The 24,167-nt window shown below is 46.1% G+C and overlaps 1 protein-coding gene across 3 annotated transcripts in view; it reads right to left on the bottom strand.

The window, feature by feature from the left end:
• Positions 1-24,167, bottom strand: part of reps2 (RALBP1 associated Eps domain containing 2) — a 226,124-nt gene that overhangs the window by 15,535 nt on the left and 186,422 nt on the right. The window contains exons 12-16 of one of the 3 annotated variants that reach the window (XM_067992673.1): positions 22,970-23,018; positions 21,184-21,320; positions 16,353-16,414; positions 14,182-14,286; positions 3,391-3,474 (exon numbers count right to left, since the gene is read on the bottom strand). In XM_067992673.1, the coding sequence (XP_067848774.1) occupies positions 3,391-3,474; positions 14,182-14,286; positions 16,353-16,414; positions 21,184-21,320; positions 22,970-23,018 (437 nt within the window). Of the gene's footprint in view, positions 1-3,390; positions 3,475-14,181; positions 14,287-14,751; positions 14,954-16,352; positions 16,415-21,183; positions 21,321-22,969; positions 23,019-24,167 lie in introns of those variants that run through there. The other 2 variants (XR_010964378.1, XM_067992674.1) reach the window with 2 other exon arrangements.

The raw sequence follows: 24,167 nt of genomic DNA on the forward strand, positions 1-24,167 counted from the left end.
GCTTCTCCCGCACCCGGATCCAGTGCAGGAAGCACTTCAATGACCTAACTAGGTCAGCCAAAGTGAGTACACTTACTCATTCTCCTACACTCCATCTTCCACATCACCGCCCCCACCCCACAACTCCTTCTGCACTGCCAACACTACTCTATCACATCACTCCTCACACCCACTCAAACCTCATCCTCAACTTACCTGCATTTACTCACCTCCCCAGTACTCATCCCACCACTATCACTCAACCCAATTCTCATACAATCTCATGGCTCTGTTTTATACTCACCCTCTGATGAATCTCTTTCACTGTCAGCCTCACTCAAACCAATGCATTCAGCGGTTGGCCACTTCACCATCCCTCACTCATGCCTCTCTACTTTCTCCCCTTATAGGAGAGCCGAGAATGCACGGGAGAGGGCGAAGCCCGGAGGGGGGCTGCAACATCAGGTCGTCCTCATGGACGCGGAGCAGGAGGCTCTTGAAGTGAGCCGCACCCTCGAGTGCCTGTTTGTTGGGGACACAGAGACTGGCACCCGACAAACGGCTGGTGACAGAACTTTAACATTCAGCACTCACAATAGCAAATGATGTTAACATGCCTTGCCATCTTCAGCACCTCAACATCTGTCATCATGCTTAATATTGCCTTCTGTTCTCTTACAGGGCCTTCAGCGACCGCCGTGACGGCAGAGCGCGATTCCTCAGAGGACCTGCCAGCCTCTGAGGGGGCACAGTCACATCTGAGCGAGCCATCCACCAGCGCAGATACACACACCTCTGTTAGTTGGGGTCGCACATGGTGAGTCACCACACGTGTGCACGAACAGACATTGGTGGCAGGGGCAGCTGTGGAGAGTCCGTGTCGGTGGGAGCACTCTTCTCCAGGCTCTGCTCAGCTGGACACAGATGCTGAACCCTGGGGGCCATCCATTAAAAGGAGAATGATCGAGGGGCAGCAGCACATTTGCGAGGTGCTGGAACAGGTGCCACATGCCCTCTCCACAATTGCGCAGAGGATGGAGGAGTCCAACTCCTGCATGAGTGGAGTGGTGACACAGGTTCAGGAGGGAATCTCTGAGATAGTGTCACAGGGACGTGAGAGCATCTCAGATAGTGTCGTGGGTAAGTGCGGGAATGTCTGCGATGGAGGGAAGGCTAGCCTCCATCGAGCTTCAAGCCCGGCTCACCAATGAGACAATTGAGGCCCTGACAACGGCCCTTCGGACTCACGGTGATCAGCTTTCTGCCGCCTTAAACAGGCAGGCAGATACACTAGCACTGGCCTTACAAGGCTTCACACATGTCCTCCAAACTGTCGTCCAGCAGGGTGGTAGGAGTGATTTGGGCCTGGCCCAGGAGAGGGATGATGGCGAAAGTGGACATGGAAGTGGGGACGTCACTCAAAGCGCTCCCATGTCTCACCCGTTGCCCCCCCCTCTCAACCAGTACCCGCAATGCTGCCTCCTCTCCAAGTGGTAGAGTCTGCCCCTGCACAGGTGCAGGTGGAGCAGCCTTTGGAGGGGCCCTCACGGGCACCAAAACCCAGAGGGCGTAGGCCCAAAGCATCTAATCAGTCAGGGCATGAACAAGAGCAACCTGCCACTACCTCTGCTGCAGCCACAGGGGAAGCACCATGTAGGAGTACTCGTAAGCGTAAGGCAAAAGTTTTATGAGCACAAGGGGGATGCACAAGGGTTTTTGACGGTTTGTCATGTTTTTTATTTATATTTGATTTTTGTTAATGGCATATTAAATATTATTATTGTCACCACTACTGCCACATCTTGGCCATTCTTGACTGGCTTGTGTAATAAGTCCCTTTCATGAGGTTCACCATGAACACCCACACTTGATGCCACCCATTGGATCACCCTATGGTGGGTGCATTTGTAGTTGCAGGTGCCTGTGCCGCAGCACTGTGTTGTGGAGCTCCACGTGGCAGAGGTGGATGGCGTGCCAGGCGAGGCTGGTGATGTTGCTCGTCCTCAGATGAAGTGATGAATGCAGTTATGGCATTCCCCCATCCTTATGGTGTGAGTTTGAGGGGTCCGCAAAGTAGGTAAATGCATTTGCACAGCAGAGTTTAGGGTATAAATTAATAATTTTGAGTGGAAAGACAAAGGTGTTGCAGCCAAAACTTTGTCTGAAGTGACGGAGTGCCCTGCTGCAATAAATGAGGTATTCCCCCCAACTGTCAAAAAATCCTTTGCATCTCCCACTGGCTGCTGGCTGAAACACATCTGCTCCAACAGGGATTGTTTCCCACAGCACGGGAAACACGCTGAGGATCCTTCAAAATTGCACCCCTGCTGAAATCTCCACTCAATGAGGTGTGTCAGGTACCTCAACTACCTAAATAACAATGTAAATTATCATCCCGCCGGCTTTAATTGGCGGTAGGAGTCCTGCAGGTGGGAGCTGCGCTCGCACCTGAATGAGACATTGGGGAACCCGGAAGTCAGCGGGTTGGAGCCGGGCTCCGAACCCGCTCCGGGATTCCGCCATTTTAGGAACCCCCCCCTGCCCGCAACGCACCCGCTCGGCCATCCAAAAATCGGTCCTTTTGCGTCTCTACTGGCAATTCCGTTCCTGGCTACTCACTCACACTGAACCAAACGGTGCACAAGCTTGGTGTCCAGTTCGACCTGTGCTGGGCATTAAAGCCCCATTATGGGGTATAAATCAATCTTTGGCAGTATCGCAAAAGGGGAGATAACAAATTGACCATCCGGTTTACACTCCGACCTAATGCCTGTTTTGCGCTACCGGCCATGACCAATTTATACCACTATGTTTTTAGGTTTAGTCAGATATTTTCCTCATGCTTGGCACCAAAGATTGCTCCTGTAAGCAAACTCTCACTCCCCATCAACTGGATGGTGCCTTTATATGCTCAACAACAGAGTAATGTAGCAAGCAGAGAGATTGAACAGAACTCTTTACTCCATAGGTCCTGAGCCATAAACTTCAGAAAATGGTAGAATAAACACCATCATATTGTGGCTCAGGCTATAAACTACAAAACATATTTATTAATAGGTCAACAGCGGCAAAGACAATACAGCAAATTACATTATACAGAACATATCTATTCTTCCTCAAATGTTGAAATTATTAAATAAATACTATCTTGTGCCAATACCTTTAGAATATCTGGACCCGAGATAGGGTCCCTAGACAATAACTTTATGTGGGGATCATTGTCTCAATTTCAAAAAGAACTTCTTGCCTCTTTTTGATGGCCACAAAACAAATGGAGAACCAGGCACATAAACCATGAGATATACACCCTTGAAGATTAACCAGGAACAAAAGGAAATCAAAAATCTGCAAAAAATCAAATAAAGCTGCCAAACAAAAAGTACAAGGAAACTGTAGACATTCCAAACTAACCTTAACAGGAGAATTGCTTTCTTCTCCAAGACTACTCGGTCTATTGACTTGAGGATACAGTTCTGTTAATGATCCTTTGTTAACCTGCAAAACCAATCACCTATCGATTAAATAATGCACACACTTGTATTTTTATAAAAGTAAACTCTGTTTTTGTCATTAACAGGCTCTGAACTAGTTTACCTCCTATTGTCTAGTTTAAGATTAGATGAGAAATTCCTTCACCGTTACACATATTGAAGAAGCTGAGCATTTCCAAAATCAGCCAATCCGTTCAGGATCAATGCACAGATAAGAATAAATGCAAGGTGAGTGAAAAATACAGGAAAAAAAATGACAAAATAATTTCAAAGGATACTTACATGAAACGGACACCTTTATTTCAAGGCCTCAGGAAAAGGAAGGAAATAAATTGCATTTATATAGCACCTTTCACATCCTCAGATAGCCCATAGAGCTTCACAACCAACAAATGACCTTTGAAGTGTAGATATTGTTATTAGGCAAACATGCAGCCAGTTTGTGCACAGCAAGGTCCCACAAAGAGCAATGAGATGAAAGACCAGTTCATTTGTCTTTGGAGGTGTTGGTTGAGGGATGAATGTTGGCCAGGACACCAGGAGAACTCTCCTGCTTTTCTTTGAATGGTGCCATGGGACCACTTATTTGCACCTGAACAGACAGATGGGGTCTTGGTTTAACATCTCACCTGAATTAAGGGACCTAAGACTACACAGCACTCCCTCAGCACTGCAAAGATGCATCAGCCTAGATTATGGAGTGAGACTTGAACTGATGATCTTCTGAGTCAGACACGAGTGTGCTAACAACTGAGCCAAACTGGGATATTAGCCCTGCAGTTTTTGTACACTGCAATCTATGCACTGGCAAAATTGTGGTTTGAAACCCCATAGGAGAGGGTTCCTCTATTTGAACATGTGTTTTTGAGGAGTTATTTTGTACTTTTCTATTTTCATAAGCCTCCCACGCCATGTACTCTTTGGCTGAGAGGATGGGCAGATGACCTGCTGTCCAGCCTCTACTGTTATTCTACAACGAAGCAAAGTGATATTGATAGGGGGAAGTGCATAGCATCTGCCTGATGTCTCTCTCTGATGTTACAGCCGAGATTCAGAGCTCAATATATGGGGCTGCGTGAAGTGAACCCACGTCCCACTTTCCCGTGGCTCAAAATATTTGGGCCCTAGCACGCAGTATTTCATTCATTCCTGCAGCAAATAATTTTATTAACAGCAACTTCTTTGAAACGTAGAGAGCCAGGAGCTGTATTCAGCGAGGACTGGACCATAGTTCATTAGAAAATAAAAGTGCTTCCCCCTTGTGATTTATTCATTCCTAATTCATGTACATATACTCCTCTTGTTGATTTTGAGTAATGAGTCACTGCTTTCCTTTTTCCCTCCATTTCTTAAATGTCCTCCCTATCTGTAGTTATCAGAGCAACAGCATTTCAATACGTTTTTAACAACAAAATAACAGCAATTAACTAAAAAGATAGCAACTAGGGTAACAAAAAGAAATTTTAAATAACCATTTAAACTTTGGTTTGTTGTCTAGTGTTACTTGAAGATCTACGAATTTAGTTGTCTGAAAATGTGCCACATCCGCTAAGTGCGCCATCTGGTGGTAAAATCTTAGATTACAAATCACTTATCCAAATTTACCCCAGTTATTTACCACCAATTCCTTCTCATAAATACATCAAAACACCACAGAACCTGCTTCTAGCCTGCAACCATAGCCTTAGCAAATAGGCTCTTCTTCCTCTCATGGCAACTGATCCTGAGGCTCACCAGATGAAAGTTTTGGACTCCTAGATTGATGAGTGAACTCACCTTGGATCAGCACTCCAGTTCAGATTATTCCAGTTGCTCTGGTATCCTAAGCAAAACTTGAGATTGATGGTACAAGGTTTGGACAACACCGATTATCTTACTTGGCCCTGTCCTTGGGTACTTTGTATACCAAAATAACAGTACAATTAGAAGCCTGGGCTGTGATTTTTCTTTCAGATGGAGTTACTTCAGATGATGTGATGCAATCATAAAAGGGACATATTTAATCGAGACAGACCAAATCAATCAAATTGGGATGAGAATTGTATTTTGGACAATATCCAAATTCATCCCCACTTATTAAATGACACTGGAACACAGTGACGCAAACTAAACATATAAAAGCGCGTTCACATTTGGCCCTTTAGTTTGGACGGTAGCATCTATTTCCGGCTCCCCATGTTTACATCACTAAAACTCTTATCCCTTTGGCAGCATCATAGGCCCACACTTTAGTGGATTTAGGATTCAGCCATCAGGATGTAGGAACAATGTGACAGGGTGACGCACGCATCACACTCTCCTGCAACCTTAGAATAAGGGGCTGCTCTTTCAAAACTGAGATGAGGAGAAACTTCTTCACTCAGAGGGTGGTAGGTCTGTGGAATTTGCTGCCCCAGGAAGCTGTGGAAGCTACATCATTAGATAAATTTAAAACAGAAATAGACAGTTTCCTAGAAGTAAAGGGAATTAGGGGTTATGGGGAGCGGGCAGGAAATTGGACATGAAGCTGAGTTCGGATCGGTCAATGCCCTGTGGGTGGCGGAGAGGGCCCAGGGGCTATGTGGCCGGGTCCTGCTCCGACTTCTTGTGTTCTTTAGATTTGTGGTTGGGATCAGATCAGCCATGATCTTATTGAATGGCGGAGCAGGCTCGAGGGGCCGATTGGCCTACTCCTGCTCCAATTTCTTATGTTCTTATGTTCTTATGTAAACCAAACAAATGCCAAGTGTAGAAGCACCTTTTGCCGGTACACTATCCGCTCACTCTTTTTAAAAAAAAACACACTGGGCTTATGACTTTCTGAAAAGGACCACCGTCCTCCAGAGAGAGTGACACAACCGTAAACCCTCAGTTTTCACTTCAAGTCTATTTACCTCATTGTTTTTCTCCACCACTGACCCTGTCCCTTCATCTAGGCTTCTATATCAGGGTGAGAGTGTAGGGCCAAAAGTGCTGTGTCACAGCAATGTTATGCATATATCTCGCAATGAAACATTTCAATGTGATTTACACTTTCGTACCACGTACTTGGTAAATAAATGGAATAGAAAAGGGCTCGCCAAATGCTTTTCATGAAGGTGGCATTTCTTTGAATAAATATTAAAGCCATGTCGTAGCCCATCCCCATTCTTTACCCCCCACCCTGATGGCCTAATGGGTACTGTCCAGGATAATTGTAAACCATGTGGATCAGAGACTCTGTGCTTCAATTTCTGATCTAAGCTGACAATTGACTGGAAGGCTTGGATTTTCTGCTTCTGGGCTAGCCAGTCTCAAATTTCTCTCCTTTAAAACTAATAAGTGGAAAAAGATGGGCTGGTGAGTGCAGAGCAGAGAACCCCGACCTTTGTGTTTTGAGATAGCTGATCCAAGTCCGGGCCGTAGACAGGATAGACAATTAACCTTAGTGCCCTGGTGCTAGGAAGAGGAGAGGAAAAAAAAAAATCAGCCAGGATTCCCATTCATGATTGCTACCCAGTAAGTCCTGTTGGAAAACATACATCCAGAGCAATAGGAGGAGAACAGGATCTAGCTCAGTTACGATGCCCTGGTGATTGATCAGCCAGTGGACACATTCTGTCTAGGACTCCCGCATGAATAATGGGTACTTGGGCAAGGTAATGGAAAGCTGCTGATACTCACAGCTCCCCATCTTGTTAGGAATCTGCAACTTCAGAAGAGGGGAGAAAAAGAGAAGGAAACTGGGAAAAAAACACCATAAAAGCAAGCCAGCCAGGCCACAGGATTGGTTCTACGAGCTGTAAGGACTTGCAGATTTTTCAGTGCGACAGTACTTCATAAAAACAAGTTAAGTTGATATGGAAGGCGGCAGTAACATAAAAGTATCGGCCAACTCATGGCTCGAATTGTCCTTAATGCACTCCTCAGTCAGACCTTTTACTTAAAAGACAGAACAGAAAATGTTCAATTTATTGTCAAGTGCATTGTTAGCAGAGAAATTGTTTAAAAAATGTTCTGGCCAAACTTCGAGCGAAAACTCCGGTCACTTGACCTTTCCGCCTAATTATATCCAATTCTCAGGAATATAATTCAAAGGGTCAAAGTAGAGGCAACGCTGAGGTAATGATGCTTTGCCTCGACATCTCTTCAGCATATGATGTGCAGTACAATCCGCGGACACAGCTCAATTTGGCAAATACTGCACATGAGCTCTATATGTGATTGAAGAGTAGGGTTAAGTCAGGTCTAGTGCCAATCTTGTGCTGTTGAGATTGTAATGGATAAAGAGTATTGCAAAATGATATTTAAGGTTAGCACTGAAGGACAATTAGGTAGGAAACTGTTTCCAACATGCTGGTTTTCCTGTTTTATGCTAAATCTTACTTTTACTCCTTAATTCCAATACTTGAATACTGGACTTCTATCTGGGAATGCTCTCGTAGAGCCTCTCTCACACTCTTGGATAGGACACAAGAAAAAAATGTTTTGTTCAGTAAATGATGCTTCTCATCTCCAGCTTTACGTGCCATACTCTATTTTATCGATAGTACTATGTTCAGTCCTTCATTGAACTTTTTTTGCTTGCTCCTTCTAAGTTACAGATAATCTGTTGCTCTTCTCTATATATTCACTGCTGAAATCAAGATTTACTGCACAGTTTCCTACTCTAACTCATTCTTTCCTAGCACCTCTAAACTGGAACACACATCAGATTGGCCAAATGCAAAGAAACAACGGCTGGTGCTAGTTCAGAGTACATTGTTCCCTGAAATTCATCTTGTGACAGAAGAAATGTCTCAGTCCAAAATCATTTTGATTAGGGTTACTTTGGTTGTCCTGAGGATATTACTTCTTTGAAATGCAGAAGGATCCTGTCAAAATGAAAGAAGTAGCCATCTGCGACAATCTCACTTGCCTGTGAATCCAATTTAAAAAGGCCCCACTCATCTACAAAGTGAGAGATGCAAGCCTCTTATCATTTTGGGGAGCCAGTGATGGTCATTGCTGAGATGCTTTAGTCAGGAGCCAGAACAAAAGTTACCTCTGGTGCTTTCCCAAATTCCTCTGCCTGGTTTCTTGAACCCAAATATGTAGAAAGCTTTATTGCTGCAAACTATGCCTTCCCTTGAGAACGGAGTGCTTGGGTTTATTGAGGTGCTGGCCACTGCCCACCCTGAGGGGCCATAACTGGCATGGCTTTGAGATTTTGCTTGTATTTCTTAAACACATGTAAACAACTCCTTGCCCTGATGCACAAAGAGGTTGTTCCATTGAAAAGTGCCTTGAAGGGAGTGTGCTGTGATTTCCCCCAATCAGGCAACAGACCCTCATCTACAAGCGGAAGGGGGAGAGGGAAGAAATCAAAAATTGGCGACTCATCTCACTACTTAACGTGGACTACAAAATTCTGTCCAAGGTCATCGCCAGTCGGGTCAAGTCAGCCCTGGAGGTGGGATTCACCCCAATCAGACCTGCGCCATACCCGGCAGGAAGATCTCAGATAGTCTGGCGCTACTCAGGGATACGATCGCCTACGTACAGGACGGAGGGGTGAACACCTGCCTGATCAGCCTGGACCAGGAGAAGGCCTTTGATAGAATATCCCACACGTACATGATGGACGTGCTCTCCAAAATGGGGTTTGGGGAGGGAATCCGCAATTGGATCCAACTGCTCCACACAAACATCAGTAGCGCCCTTTCAATCAACGGGTGGGAATCAGAAAGCTTCCCGATCAAATCTGGAGTCAGGCAGGGCTGTCCTCTCTCCTCTGTCTTGTTCGTGTGCTGCATCGACCCCTTTGCCGAGTCCATCAGGAGGGATGACGATCCCAGGCAGTGGAGGCACTCAGGTCAAGGCCTCCCTGTACATGAACGATGTCGCCGTCTTTTGCTCGGATCAGCTGTCGGTCCGCAGATTGATGAGCATCTACGACCAGTTCGAACTGGCCTCAGGGGCTAGGGTAAATCATACCAAGAGCGAGGCCATGTTCTTTGGGAACTGGACAGACTGATCCTTTGGTCCCTTCACTGTCAGGTCGGATTACCTGAAGGTGCTGGGGATCTGGTTCGGGGGTGGGGGGGCCTGGGCATGCACCAAAAACTGGAAGGAGTGTATTTCCAAGGTGAAGCAGAAACTGGGACTGTGGGGTCGACGATCCCTCTCGATTGTGGGCAAAAACCTGGTCATCAGGTGCGAGGTGCTCTCGGTGTTGCTGTACTTGGCACAGGTCTGGCCCATACCTCGCTCCTACACTGTGACAGTCACCCGAGCCATCTTCTGCTTTATCTGGAGACCAAAAACGGACAGTGTCCGCAGGGACACGATGTATAAATCTCTAGAGAAAGGGGGGAAAAGCGTGTCCAACTTGGCCCTCATCCTGATGGCCACTTTCGTGTGCGGCTGCATCAAGCTTTGCGTGGACCCTTGGTATGAAAACACAAAATGTCACTACGTGCTGAGGTTCTACCTATCCCCGGTGTTGTGAAGGATGGGCCTGGCCACGCTGCCACGGAACACTCCGTCCAGTTAGACCGTTCCGCCCCACCTGTCCTTCGTCGAAAAGTTTATGCAAAAAAACACTTTCGACCACAAGGCGATCAGTAAGTGGTCCGCACGTAACGTCCTCGAGACCCTGCGGGAAAAGGAGACGATGGATCCGGTCAGTTGGTTCCCCGAGCAGACTATCAATGTCATTAGGCAGAACGCCTCACTGCCAGAACTTTCAAACAAGCACCAAGACATAGCTTGGCTGGTGGTGAGTTGGGCCCTTCCTGTCAGATCCTTCCTGTACTCCCGGACTCAGTGCCACCGCACGCTGTCCCCGAGGAGCCTTTGTGGCGGCTTCACCTAGCTTCAGTGCGTCCCTGAGCACGTAGTCCTGGACCTTGGAATGTGCCAGTCTGCAATACTCGGTCGAGGACAGCTCCGTGCACTGGAAGACCAGCAGGTTTCGGGCAGACCAAAGGGCGTCTTTCACCGAGTTGATGGTCTTCCAGCAGCAGTTGATGTCTGTCTCGGTGTGTGTCCCTGCGGTCCAGACGAAACAGTCACCCATCTCCTTCTGGAATGCGCCTTTGCAAGGAAGGTCTGGAGAGAGATGCAGTGGTATCTGTCCAGGTTCGTCCCAAGCAGTTCTGTAACACACGACTCTGTGCTTTATGGGCTGTTCCCGGGGACACACACCAGCTGCTGCTGGAAGACCATCAACTCGGTGAAAGACGCCCTTTGGTCTGCCTGAAACTTGCTGGTCTTCCAGTGCAAGGAGCTGTCCTCGACCGAGTGTTACAGACTGGCACATTCCAAGGTCCAGGACTACGTGCTCAGAGGCGTACTGAAGCTAGGTGAAGCCGCCACAAAGGCTCTGTGGGGAAAGGCAACCATTTAGAGCCTTCCCGCCATTGTATATCGAGGGGCTGCAATCAGGGCAAAACCCCCCCGGGCAGAATGTAAAATTCAAATTGATGTAATGTACCTGTAATCAATAATCTGTATTGAGTATAATGCAATGAGACACCCCAGAGTGTCATGAACTGTAATTATGTCCAATGTGTTCATTGAACTGTACTTGATGTAAGCTGCAAATTGTATAATCTGTATTGTGTATGTTTGGAATGTGATATGACAACTGTATTTATGTTTTGCTGCAAATTTTATGAATAAAGTACATTTTATGAAAAAAAAGTATGTGGAGGGTGAATGTATAAGGTAGAACAGCAAAGTCACCTTTGTGCAGAAACTCCAGATTCTAGCTATTTATCATTCAAAAGCAATAGAAAGCACAGAACTGGAACAGTGCTCCATCTTCATTTCAATATTCCATAAACCTTGGTCCCATATGATCGTGAGAGATTCAGTAAATTGCTCGTTTAATCAGCCGCGAGCTTTCTAAACATACTATATGCAACGTATCGGCAAACATGCCAAAGATGTTTTTGTCATACTACACTGAAATATTATCTATGCATACAATTCCTTTTTCTCATGTTGCAATGATGTACCTCATCAGAAGCACAAATGATTTATCACTAAGCAGACTGGTACCAGAAATGTGACCTGTATTTGCAGCCGGCACAGAGGACCATACCCAGTTTATGTCCTGGATTTGGTAATGGTGGGAAAGGAGGAGGCAAAAGTGCAAAATGCAACATCTGGGCACTGCAAAACATCTTCCTAGCCACTGATCTTAGCAGAAACATAACTTTGTGGCATTGCAAGGGCAATAATGTCGCCTAATGCGTTTCCCACCCCACCAGTTTTCTTCTCTTCCCTCCTTAAGGAGTTGACTTTTTACTGTGGGTACAGATACATGTGTATCAGGTACCCAGCAGTATCTCCCCCAAGTATCTCACATGTGAATGTCGACAGGGAGCGTCACAGACTCTTTGATTACAGGGTCATTGGAAAGCCAGCAGGAGTGGGAATCCTGGCCACTTTTCCTCTCCCTAACCTGGGGAGATGTGACAAATTGTAGCATCGCTGCTGCAGTTATGATCTGCTAACTCAACACAGGCTGGTATCTTCCTCGTCCTAATGGCTCAGCTACTTACCGGATACATTTTCTGAGCCATCAGAGGAGCCCAGCTCAATGCTTTGTAGAATAGCATTTTGTCCTAACCTCTGCTGTTCTTTAAATTGACCATGGCCGCCTTTGGTGAAGTTCCAGTATCCCCGGGCAAGGGAGGGAAAAGAAATGCGGCTCATCACTGTTGTTGGTCTCTGCTGGTATGTGTGCATGTGTGGACACGAGGTGAGCAAAGAATCAGGTTCGACTGTGATGCCCTTACATCTGGAATAGCCAGCCGACATTCTTTGTCCAGGCTCTCACATGAATTGTGATCAGTTGGCCAAGTTATAGGAGAACAACCATTGAATGTGGATTTGTAATCCAGGAAAGAAAGTGGGTAAGGGTAGAAAAAAAATGGGAGTGGGCAAGGGGTTAACACAGCATTGGGCTTCCCTGATAGTTCAGTCAGTTTAGTCAATGGGCAGTTGATCAGGAAGATCCCAAGTTCAATTCAGAGTTTATGTTAATTACCTAAATTCAGCACAGTGCAGGTTATGGAGTGTACAAATCGGACTTAGAACCCCAGATCGGGGAGGGGAAAACTCCCAAGTATGCACTGCCCAAGTGTAGATGTCAGGTAGCAGAAGGATCAGGCTTTGCTCTGATGGCCCTCTCCTCCTTCACCATGGACAAATAGCCTGCCAGCACTCTCCATCTAGGCTCACATATGAACAATGGCTTCTTCAATAAGAAACCAGAGGGCCTTTTGTGCTCATAGCCCAGTGCAAGTCACTGCCTTCAGGAGATGAGAGGGGAAGAGAGGAGAAGAAAAGGTAATACTGGGAACAGTGGAGTATTTACACCAGCAGCCAGTGGTCAGATTTAACCAGAAGTTGGGTCTGCTGTAGCAAACCCAGTAGATGCAAACGATATCTAAAATGTTTCTTTTCAGCAACTTAAACCATAGAATGTTTATTATTGAATGTGACGTGTAACATCAGCATAACTTCCATGCTAAAAATAACCCACTGATTTTTATAGTGAGATATGGAATTTTATGTGACCTCCCAATAACACTGAATACGACTTGCAAAGACACAGTGCCCCAGACCAGTTCATGGGAGCATCCCCCCAAAATTCTGAATCTGTATCTCAGTGTGCCATTGTATGGAGGTGCCAAGCAGTGACCAAATGTGTCTGCATGGGGTCGGAGGGATAGTCACCCCAAATCACTTCCACGCACCTCCAACTGGCTGGTTTAAGAGTGGCACTGCTGGAAACTTCTTGATGAAGACAGTCATGGGGAAATTCAAAAGGGAAAGGAGAGAAGGGGAGAGTTTTATAAAGTGGGGGGTGCAGGGGGGGGGGTGGAGGAGAGGTGACTCTAAGACGCCTGCAGATTTCTTGCATTAGTGCTGTAATGGAACTATCAATCTGCTGCACAGTAGCAAATTCAGTTTGAATGAGAATAATTTCAATCAATTCCTGTGCTATTGAGAAAATGTTGGTAATTTCTAAAATCCCATTTGGACACTACTAGAGCATTTGTAAAAATAGTAAATTACATCAATTTCAAGTCTGAAAATTGAGAGCGAATTACAATGGTCCTGGATTCACTCGAAACTGTGAATGTAGCCTGTTACTAGGGCTATTTGAGCTCCTTCCCTCAAACTTGGAAAGGTAAGGAAGAAAGAATTTTTATTTATAAAACACCTTTCACATCCTCTTCATAGCCAATTAAGTAATTTTTGAAATTTAGCGACTGTTGCAAATTGGCATCAATTTTACACAGAGCAGGACCTCATAAGCAGCAAAGAGATAAATCACCAGGTCATTCATTTTTTTTTAAGGTGTTGGTTGAGATAAATACTGGCCAGGGCACCGAGCGAAAACCCTGCTTTTCTTATTGTCATGGGATCTTTTATGTTCACCTAAGGGGGCAAACAGGGCCTTCATTTGATGTTTTATTCGAAAGATGGCATTCCCTCAGTACTGCACTGAAATACCAGCCTAACTTATGTGCTCAAGTCTCTGGCTTAAACCCTTTGATTCAGAGTTGAGAGTGTGACAACTGAGCCAAGGCTGACACTTCAGTTTTTTTGGTTGGCCTACTCTCTGGCAGGGGCAGGCTAGTATTGCCTTACCATCACCCCCCGTCCCTTCCCTCCACTTGGTATAATGATGAATACGCATCTCCAGAATCAATCTGAATATAGGAAATGTGATTCACTTGACTGTTTTTACCTGCTGACTAAACTTGCTGAAATCTGCAAAATTTGGCTGTGGCACTGGCTCCTGCTGTTTGGCAGGTACATTACTGCCCTCTGCTTTGGTAGGAAAGGGAGCAATCTGCAAAAGACAAAAAAAAGAATAGTTTTCTAATTGCAATGGACAGTCTTCCAGGGCTACGGTTTTTATTCTTGCAAAATCTCCCCCACTCTTCCTCTCTTGAAGGCATCGAGTCCTTGCTGGGGTTCAGTAATATGGGCACTGATTGCCCTCTGCTACTTCATCTAAGTGGCCATTCTTCTGAAGAACTCAACAGCGAGTGCCGGCAGGCTATTTGACTGTGGTGGGGCGCACAGCCAAGTTCAATCCTGCCCTCACCCAACGTCCACATCCACACACTTCCAGTAGGGATTGCTGATGGTGATCGGGGTGAGATCTTTGGCCAATTTTCCCCCCCCTAGCCCAGGGTGCTGAGGCCAGTTATATATATAGGGCCCCTACTATTGGAGACTGAGATTAATACTGGATATTGGCAGCAGTGATCAAGCTCATTGCTGCTTTTTTTTTTTAACATCCAGGTTTTACCTGTTCTTTTTTGTATAATGCTTCTCACATCTGACACGACTGGAGTCCCATCCTTAGCCTAGCGGAGCTCCAGCTGTGTGTTCATATTGAGCTTGATAGTTGCAGGGGTAGGACGTGGGTTCACATCTGCAATTCCCCATATGGCACGGTGATAATTTTGAAACGAGCCGTCATGGAAGAACGAAGGGGAGGACAAACTCTTCTAATCAGGAGGGGGAAACAGACAGGCAGTTGTCTACGTTGTCTCATACAACTTCTAGTGATTGGCTACAAAATGGCATTGGTGAAGGCCTTAGAACCAAGTTTCTATCTGCTCAGCCTGGGAAGGTGAATAACATGGAAAGATTACAGGAGGGAAAAGGGGAGAAAATATCTCCGAAAACTATACACTCCTGTTCTAAACTTATTCACAAATCCATTCAGAGCATTTTAACTGCTAAAACAGAACCTCTGCATTTGTCCATTGACGGGGAAGCAAAAAAAAAAATGGAAGAATAGGTCACACTGGGCTACTCGACTCTCAGCCACCTTGTAGCAGCCCGTTCCATACAGCAGGATAGGCAGAGGCCTACTACTGATATGGAAAAGCCTAAAAAGATGGTAGTTAAGAGGGAAGAAGAAAAGTCATGATTTGTTGTGATAATCCATTTGATTCGGTATGCCTAGTTCTCAACAGATTTACTGACAATTGCTTATACTGTCACTAACCAGTGTAACAATTCATTATGCCAGGCAACAATCATGGAATGAATACACTTGTATTACAATGTTTCCACCCCAATATCGCTGCAAAAGGAAAGCAATATCTGTGTGTGTGAGAGAGAGAGAGAGAGAGAGAGAGAGAGAGAGAGAGAGAGAGAGAGAGAGAGAGAGAGAGAGAATGAACAATCCCACTCCCCTCCAAGCTCCTCAGTCTCTGACTCTAATGTTACTTATAGCCAATAGGACAATGGTTAATCTACTCCGAGCCTGATGCCAAGGGGCATGCAAGAGCAGTCTCGGGACATCCATCCTGATGTTCCCTCCCCAATGTGGGGGATTTGGCAGGCCTTCACTCAGCGACTCCCTAGAGCAGCCGAGGTCAGGGGTCAGCAGCGCAAGGTAATGCTCCAATAGGTCACTGTACCATAGCACAGCAATTTTTAAAAATCTGAGCAGTATACGCTCACTTTAATTCTCCGAAAAGAAGCCTTGCTATAATATGTATTGGGTACTATCCTTCCAGTCGATTCTTCTTTCTCCCCTATTGTCACAGGATGTTTGTATGAAAAAAAATCTAAAATATGAAACTGCACCGGGGCACATTCTCGGTTCTATCAATCAGGCTTTTTATCTTGGCTAAGCTATGACAGCTGCTTTTGTATTTTGAGACAAACACTGCGCAAACATCACATAGCCTGCAGTGCCCTTCCTCCGTGACTGCTGAACAAATACATCCCTTTTCATTTAGATCAGTTATAGCAATAACTCACTTTGCAATTCTAATTTTTTTTCCCTATCACTTTAATTATCACGGATTTCTTTTTGCACGGTGCATACCATCAGCATATGAATAACTTAACACACAGTACTCTGTGGTTGCTCTGCAGATTGCACGTTACCTTGGCTGTTGGAGGTCGTGGTGGGACGGCAGGAGGTGGCAGTAACCAACCAGACTTTACCACTAATATAAAATAAAAATGTAATAAATATAAATATCAACACCAATCAGTACATGAGCTGAACAATAAATTGCTAACATGGGAGTACAAATGGGTTATTTGGTACTTCCATTAATTGAGGGGTTAAAGTAACATTGATGACCTCAAACTCAAAGATTTACACAACGCTCCTGTTACTTTATCAACCACGTCACACAACATGGTGCATGCACAGTTACCGATACAGTTCGCCCACCAACATTATTAGTGCACCTGTAACTATGATAGTTTACAACAACTTGCATTTATATAGTACTTTTAATGTAATAAAACGACCCAAAGCTCTTCACAGGAATGTAACCAGTCAAAATTTACCACTGAGCCAAAGGAGGAGACATTAGGACAGGTGACCAAAAGCTTGGTCAAAGAGGTAGGTTTTAAGGAGAGTCTTAAAGGAGGAGGGAGAGGTGGAGAGGCAAAGAGATTTGGGGAGGTAATTCCAGAGCTTAGGGCCTAGATAGCTGAAGGCACGGCCGCCAACGATGGGGCAAAGGAAGTTGGGGATGCAGAAGAGGCCAAAGTTGGAGGAACGTAGAATTCTCTTAGGGATGTAGGGCTGGGGGAGGTTACAATTAGGGATTCTACTCATTACATTATGACTACAGGTGCTGCATCCATTTCAGCTAAAGGAGTTGCAGGGAAATTTTTTTTTAAAAAAGTGTATTCTTTGGGAGCACAGAATCATTTTGGTTATTAGTACTGTTTAGGTTGTTGACACTTTTGATGTCAGTCAAAGCAACTTACTGAGGCAATGACTAGTAGAAAGGATTAACTTGGATGAGGCGATGTGACAGTGGTTGCTGTATTATATGTTAGAGAGAAAAGTACAGTATCATCGATATATGATTTTAAACAAAGCATGTGGTAAGAATTTTGATATGATTATAACTTCAGATTTCTCTCTGCCAACATTTTAAAATATAACAGAATGCTAAATGAATTGGGGGGGGGGGGGGGGGGGGAGGAAATTGCTCGTAAAATAACGGTGAGCCTAACAGCGGTCACCGTTATTAATGGACAAATCGAAGAGCAAGTTCCAGCGACTGTACATGCGCAGTCAAACGCAGAAATCCAGAACTTGCTCTTCCTGATTCACTGGTGAGCTGAAAGCTTTGCGCTAAAGGGGCCTCGCTGGTTGCAATCAATGGACCAACGCCATCTTCCTCTCCTGCCCAGCCGGAAACTAACTAATCTCGCCACAAAAAAGGTACGCTGAGCGTTTCACTTTCTCTTTGTCTCTTATCTCAGTCTTTTAATCTTACCCTCTCTTTATTTCGCTTTCTCTATCTCATTTTATAATACATTTACTAACCTTATCAGGCACTTCCTGGTTCTTAGTCTGCATGGTTTGTCAATGAGTTTCACTTCCTGGTTCTCAGTGTGGCTTGTTTCAAATTGATTGGTTAAGGCGACAGAGATCCTTTCCCCGTTCACACAGCCTGGGAAAGAATGCTGCGGTTTTTTGAAATCGCATTTCAAGGAAGTTGCCACCAAAAAGAACCCGGTATCTTAGTGGGTGAATTTAAATCTAAAGAACGGTGAGCACTGTTGGTTCACCGCTCAGAGCAATTTATGGGCTATTATTTTTGAAAAATATTCATAAACCTCAAACAATAAACTAAAATGACATATCAATAGGATTGTTGCTAATCTTGATCTAAAAATGAGGCATTGGATATTCCCTGATAGCCTAGTGAGTAAAGACATCACTCACTGTGTCCCTAGGTTATACAAATCAAAGGATCAAGGTTTGATTTCTGGTCCGTGTTGAGGCAGTAGTTGGGATACTACAATTGGTCTCAACTGGGCTTGGGTGAGAAAACAAAGAGCTACGATCCCTGCTCCTGAATGCTATCCAGTGTGCACATGGATGGCAAGTGATGACTAATCGAGTAGCCTGTGGACCCTCATGGTCAACATTTACCCAAGAATGGCCATGTGAGTGAGGTACCAGAGGACTGCTGCCTGTCTGCCATTGTAGCCCAGCAAGATGCAATGCTTTCAGAAATAAAGAGGGAGAAAAAGGGGAGAAAATTGGAGAGGAAAAAAAGTAAGGCCCAGATAGTGGAATGCAGATTTTCAAGAAATTCAAAAATCAGTTCAGCCAATTTTGGCTTTAAACACTCTTTCACAGGTTTGAAGATCTGATAGTCATAACTGTAGTGCATCAGATTTCTAAACAAATGAGGCTAAACCTGATTTTTGGGACAAATATTTAAATTCACAAGATAATTTGGATGACGACTTTTCGACCCCCTTTCTTCCTATCTTTTCATTTCAGTTTTTAAATGAGTCCAGTGATTGGCCTCTTGGCAACCTATTACAGCTTTTGATCATAAACTGCCCTCAATAGTTAAGTTTCAGCACTTTTCAACTAAGCTCCTAAATGGAGTACATATAGCAGGAAGCAGAGAGGGGAAAGAGATGGGGTGAAAAGGACTGTCACACTTGAAGTGGCTTTGATGGTAGCCAGATCTTCTGCGTTCTGCTTCTTTAATGTGGGGTTCACTCAGATTGTTCCACCATCCTTGCGAAAGGACTTGCATTCCCAGAGAGCACCACCTTCCTTGATGATGCAGCCCAGTGGAAGAGAGAAGTGAGTAGAATATAAAAGCAAGTTTAAAAAAAAGTCAGTCATGAACTCGCTGGTTCCCTGAAGAATACCGCAGTGAAATGCCCGTATAAGATTACAGCAGTTAGAGCATCATCTCAATAGCATAATTCCCACATAAGGTGAGAGAAAGTGTATGAGCAGGGATTGTTACAGCCATCACTACCACAGTTTATGATTGTTGGATGGAGAAGCCTGGAGTGTCAGCCTTAGCCAAAACCACAAATATCAAATGCTCCAAAGTGACAGCCTTAAGAATCAGACTCTTCAGCAAAGAAAGCTTGGATCTCAGAGCTTTCAGCATTTGTGGTTTTCATGATTTAAGTCTCTCCCAAATTTTATCCATACAAGATATTGTGGCTGTTATGATGGACACATACATACTGATGGGGTCACTGATAGTGACTGTCTTGATTTCTGCTATGTTTACAGACTCATACCACAATGAGCAATCCAGTTACTAATGACCAATTGTATCCTGTATTCAAGGGCCAAAGGAACCATCCAGGATAAAGCAGCCCACTTGATTGGCACCGCATCTACCACCTTAAACGTTCACTCTCTTCACCACCGGTGCACCGCGGCTGCAGTGTGTATCATCTACAAGATGCACTGCAGCAACTCACCAAGGCTTCTTCGACAGCACCTCCCAAACCCGCAATCTCTACCACATAGAAGGATAAGGGCACTAGGCGCATGGGAACACCACCACCTGCACGTTCCCCTCCAAGTCACATACCATCCCGACTTGGAAATATATCACCGTTCCTTCATCGTCGCTGGGTCAAAATCCTGGAACTCCCTTCCTAACAGCACTGTGGGAGAACCTTCACCACACGGACTGCAGCGGTTCAAGAAGGCAGCTCACCACCACCTTCTCAAGGGCAATAAATGCTGGCCTTGCCAGAAACGCCCAAATCCTATGAATGAATAAAAAAGTTCTCTCCATACCATCCACCTAGCCGACCTGCTCCTGGTCGTCTGAAACGGTCTGTTATGAAGCGTGTGACAGCTTCAGAGGACAATTTATTCCACAACATCCTCCCCCCCCTCACTGGGGAATCACCTCATCTCCGTTCACCACTCCTGCATTGCTCAATTAGGAACTTCTTGTGTGAGTAGTAGCACAATGTTTCTTGAATAAGTAACTTGCATCACCTGATGGAATTAAAAAGGCATTTTCTCCTCTCCCAACTTGTCCTGAATGTGTTGACTCCTTCATTGAATACATTTTCAAGGCCACACCGACTGTCCTCTGGTACCTTGGCCAGGTGCGCATCATTCATGTGCAAATCTTGGTGGCGAATGTCAGCAATCTGACCATGGGAGTATCACCATCAAACCCAATCCAGTTCTCATCCAACATCCAGAGACGTGCACTTCCAGCACTTCAAGTTCTGATGAAAGGTCATCGACCTGAAATGTTAACTCTTTTTCTCTCTCCAGATGCTGCCTGACTTGTTTCCAGCATTTTCTGTTTTTATTTTAGATTTCCAGCATCCGCAGTGTTTTGCTTTTATAATATGCTGCTGAATATCAATTGAAAGCAGGACCTCTATCCAATTTCCCCCTCTCTAACCCAATGACTGGGAGGCCAATTGGAGCACACCTGCCACTGGCCCAGTTAAGATCAGCACCTCAGAGTCTGGGAGTAAGACCAGAAGGACCTAGTGCGTCTGCCCAAAGTTGACCGACTTTACCAACTGAGCCATCAGCTGAGCTACCGGTGTATCTTTTTATGAACATTAAGTGATATTAAAATAAAATACAATTGGCGGAAACATAACAAAGGACAGATGTCTCAAATCTTATCTTGGTGGCTGTTGGGTACATAAAGACTTGAAATACTTTCAGCAAGTGATAGTTAACGTTGGATATAATTCCAGGCAAAAAGCATTAAATTCCAATGAAAAATACACAGCGATTTTTATATGATATGCAGCGTAAAATGTTAAAAGCACATTTGGGAAAAACTACAGCTATTTTACGCGAAATGTACTGCAACATCCTTTTCTCCTCTCAATAATAGATGAGGCCATTCTTTATGAGCAAGTGGAGAATAAAGTGCAGCAACTTACATAACAAAGCCTGCTCTTCACGTAGCGTGGAAGGATCACTTACCTTGATTACCTTGCTGGAAAAGTTTATTCAGGTCCAGAGAAGATGCTCTGGAGTGAGTCTTTGGAAGTCTCGGTGGTGGTGTAGGAGGCACTTCCCCTTTCTTAATAGCATCTTCAGCAGAGGTACTTGAGTATGATCTGTAATGGGAAACGGTACGCATTTTAACAAGGACCAGCAGTGTGACAGAACTGTGTACACACTCTGACATGTGTAAAGGACTCTACACAGAGTGGATATGGCCAGTCTTGAAGCAGGCTTCACATCTCAACAAGCGAAGCTATTCGGACAAAGTAATATGGTCAAGCTCCTGAGCGGAATTCCGCCACGTCACGCAGCGAGGGGGCGCCCTGTGCACCACGTCACGCAGCGAGGGGGCGCCCTGTGCACCACGACACGCAGCGAGGGGGCGCCCTGCGCACCACGACACGCAGCGAGGGGGCGCCCTGCGCACCACGACACGCAGCGAGGGGGCGCCCTGCGCACCACGACACGCAGCGAGGGGGCGCCCTGCGCACCACGACACGCAGCGAGGGGGCGCCCTGCGCACCACGACACGCAGCGAGGGGGCGCCCTGCGCACCACGACACGCAGCGAGGGGGCGCCCTGCGCACCACGACACGCAGCGAGGGGGCGCCCTGCGCACCACGACACGCAGCGAGGGGGCGCCCTGCGCACCACGACACGCAGCGAGGGGGCGCCCTGCGCACCACGACACGCAGCGAGGGGGCGCCCTGCGCACCACGACACGCAGCGAGGGGGCGCCCTGCGCACCACGACACGCAGCGAGGGGGCGCCCTGCGCACCACGACACGCAGCGAGGGGGCGCCCTGCGCACCACGACACGCAGCGAGGGGGCGCCCTGCGCACCACGACACGCAGCGAGGGGGCGCCCTGCGCACCACGACACGCAGCGAGGGGGCGCCCTGCGCACCACGACACGCAGCGAGGGGGCGCCCTGCGCACCACGACACGCAGCGAGGGGGCGCCCTGCGCACCACGACACGCAGCGAGGGGGCGCCCTGCGCACCACGACACGCAGCGAGGGGGCGCCCTGCGCACCACGACACGCAGCGAGGGGGCGCCCTGCGCACCACGACACGCAGCGAGGGGGCGCCCTGCGCACCACGACACGCAGCGAGGGGGCGCCCTGCGCACCACGACACGCAGCGAGGGGGCGCCCTGCGCACCACGACACGCAGCGAGGGGTAGAAATTCACCTTGGGCCGTAGTGAGAGATGGGTGATTTTGTATATGCCGCTCATTATACTCCCCACCTGATATTTAGTTCCATTGACTTCAATAGGACCGAATATCAAGCGGGACGTGTAAGAGGTGGCCGACGTGATTCCACCTATTTGGCACTGCAGCCCAAGGCAGATTTCTACCCCTTAAGTGACAAAATTAGAAAAACATGTGTAGTAAAAACTGATGTCTAAACGATCAGCGCCAGGCTTTAATGAAGTGCAAAAAAAAAATCAGCTAGAATTAAGAGTGGTGCATTGTGTATGGGATTTGCCTGACAAACAAGTTTCATTCCAAGTACTACTTTATGCAGCTAGCCTTCCAACCAATTTGCAAAGCTCACTTAACTTGGCCATTACATTTGTTCAGCTCGCTCTGGGACCCAGCCTAAGTTGATAAATGCGCTTGAGATAACAGTAAATCAGAGAGATAATCTAATGCACGGGGCATTTCAGAACACCATAAGTACACAGAGCATATAAAATGCTCTATTATTTTCATAAACATTAGATATTTAAAAAACTATTTAGGGCACATAAATTACCTGGGTCTTGTTTTTCTCTTCTGGCTGCGATCCAGTTCTCGACAACCTTCTAAAACACATTAAAACACAACACTCTTGAATAGCAGCAATATATGAAAAGAAAACATTTTTATATAATTATAACTGAGGCTCAGAATCATGAATTTTGAGAAATATATGTACCCTCAGCAAGCAAGATCTAGATTTTCCTAAGGGCACTGCAATGGTTCTAACTACTGCTTGCCCAGTTGCCAGCTGCGCCCACTTTGCTGGCAAAGCCTTACCACAGCCTATTGGCAGAGTAGGATTTGGGAAAAAATGGATTGGCAAAATTATCACCTAGGACAGATTTTTATGGTTTTCAGAATCAGCACTGATAATGAAAACAGCTATCCCTCATGACCAAACTTGTAATTTGTATATGTAATTTGGACTTGTGCCAAAATTGGGAGAGCTGTCCCACAGACTAGTCCAGCAACAGCCTGACATAGCCATACTCACAGAATCATACCTTTCAGCCAACATCCCAGACTCTTCCATCACCATCCCTGGGTATGTCCTGTCCCACTGGCAGGACAGACCCACCAGAGGTGGCGGTACAGTGATATACAGTCAGGAGGGAGTGGCCCTGGGAGTCCTCAACGTTGACTCTGGACCCTATAAAATCTCATGGCATCAGGTCAAACATGGGCAAGGAAACCTCCTGCTGATTACCACCTACCGTCCTCCCTCAGCTGATGAATCAGTCCTCCTCCATGTTGAGCACCACTTGGAGGAAGCACTGAGGGTAGCAAGGGCACAGAATGTACTCTGGGTGGGGGACTTCAATGTCCATCACCAAGAGTGGCTCGGTAGGACCACTACTGACCGAGCTGGCAGAGTCCTGAAGGAGATAACTGCCAGACTGGGCCTGCAGCAGGTGGTAAGTAAACCAAAACGAGGGAAAAACGTACTTGACCTCGTCCTCACCAATCTACCTGTTGCAAATGCATCTGTCCATGTCAGTGTCGGTAGGAGTGACCACCGCACAGTCCTCGTGGAGACTACGTCCCATCTTTGCACTGAGGATACCATCCAACGTGTTGTGTGGCACTACCATCATGCTAAATGGGATAGATTCAGGACAGATCTAGCAGCTCAAAACTGGGCATCCATGAGGCGCTGTGGGCCATCAGCAGCAGCAGAATTGTATTCCAGCACAATCTGTAACCTCATGGCC

This window comes from Heptranchias perlo, chromosome 11, assembly GCF_035084215.1.
Source record: "Heptranchias perlo isolate sHepPer1 chromosome 11, sHepPer1.hap1, whole genome shotgun sequence".
Classification (NCBI taxonomy): domain Eukaryota; kingdom Metazoa; phylum Chordata; class Chondrichthyes; order Hexanchiformes; family Hexanchidae; genus Heptranchias; species Heptranchias perlo.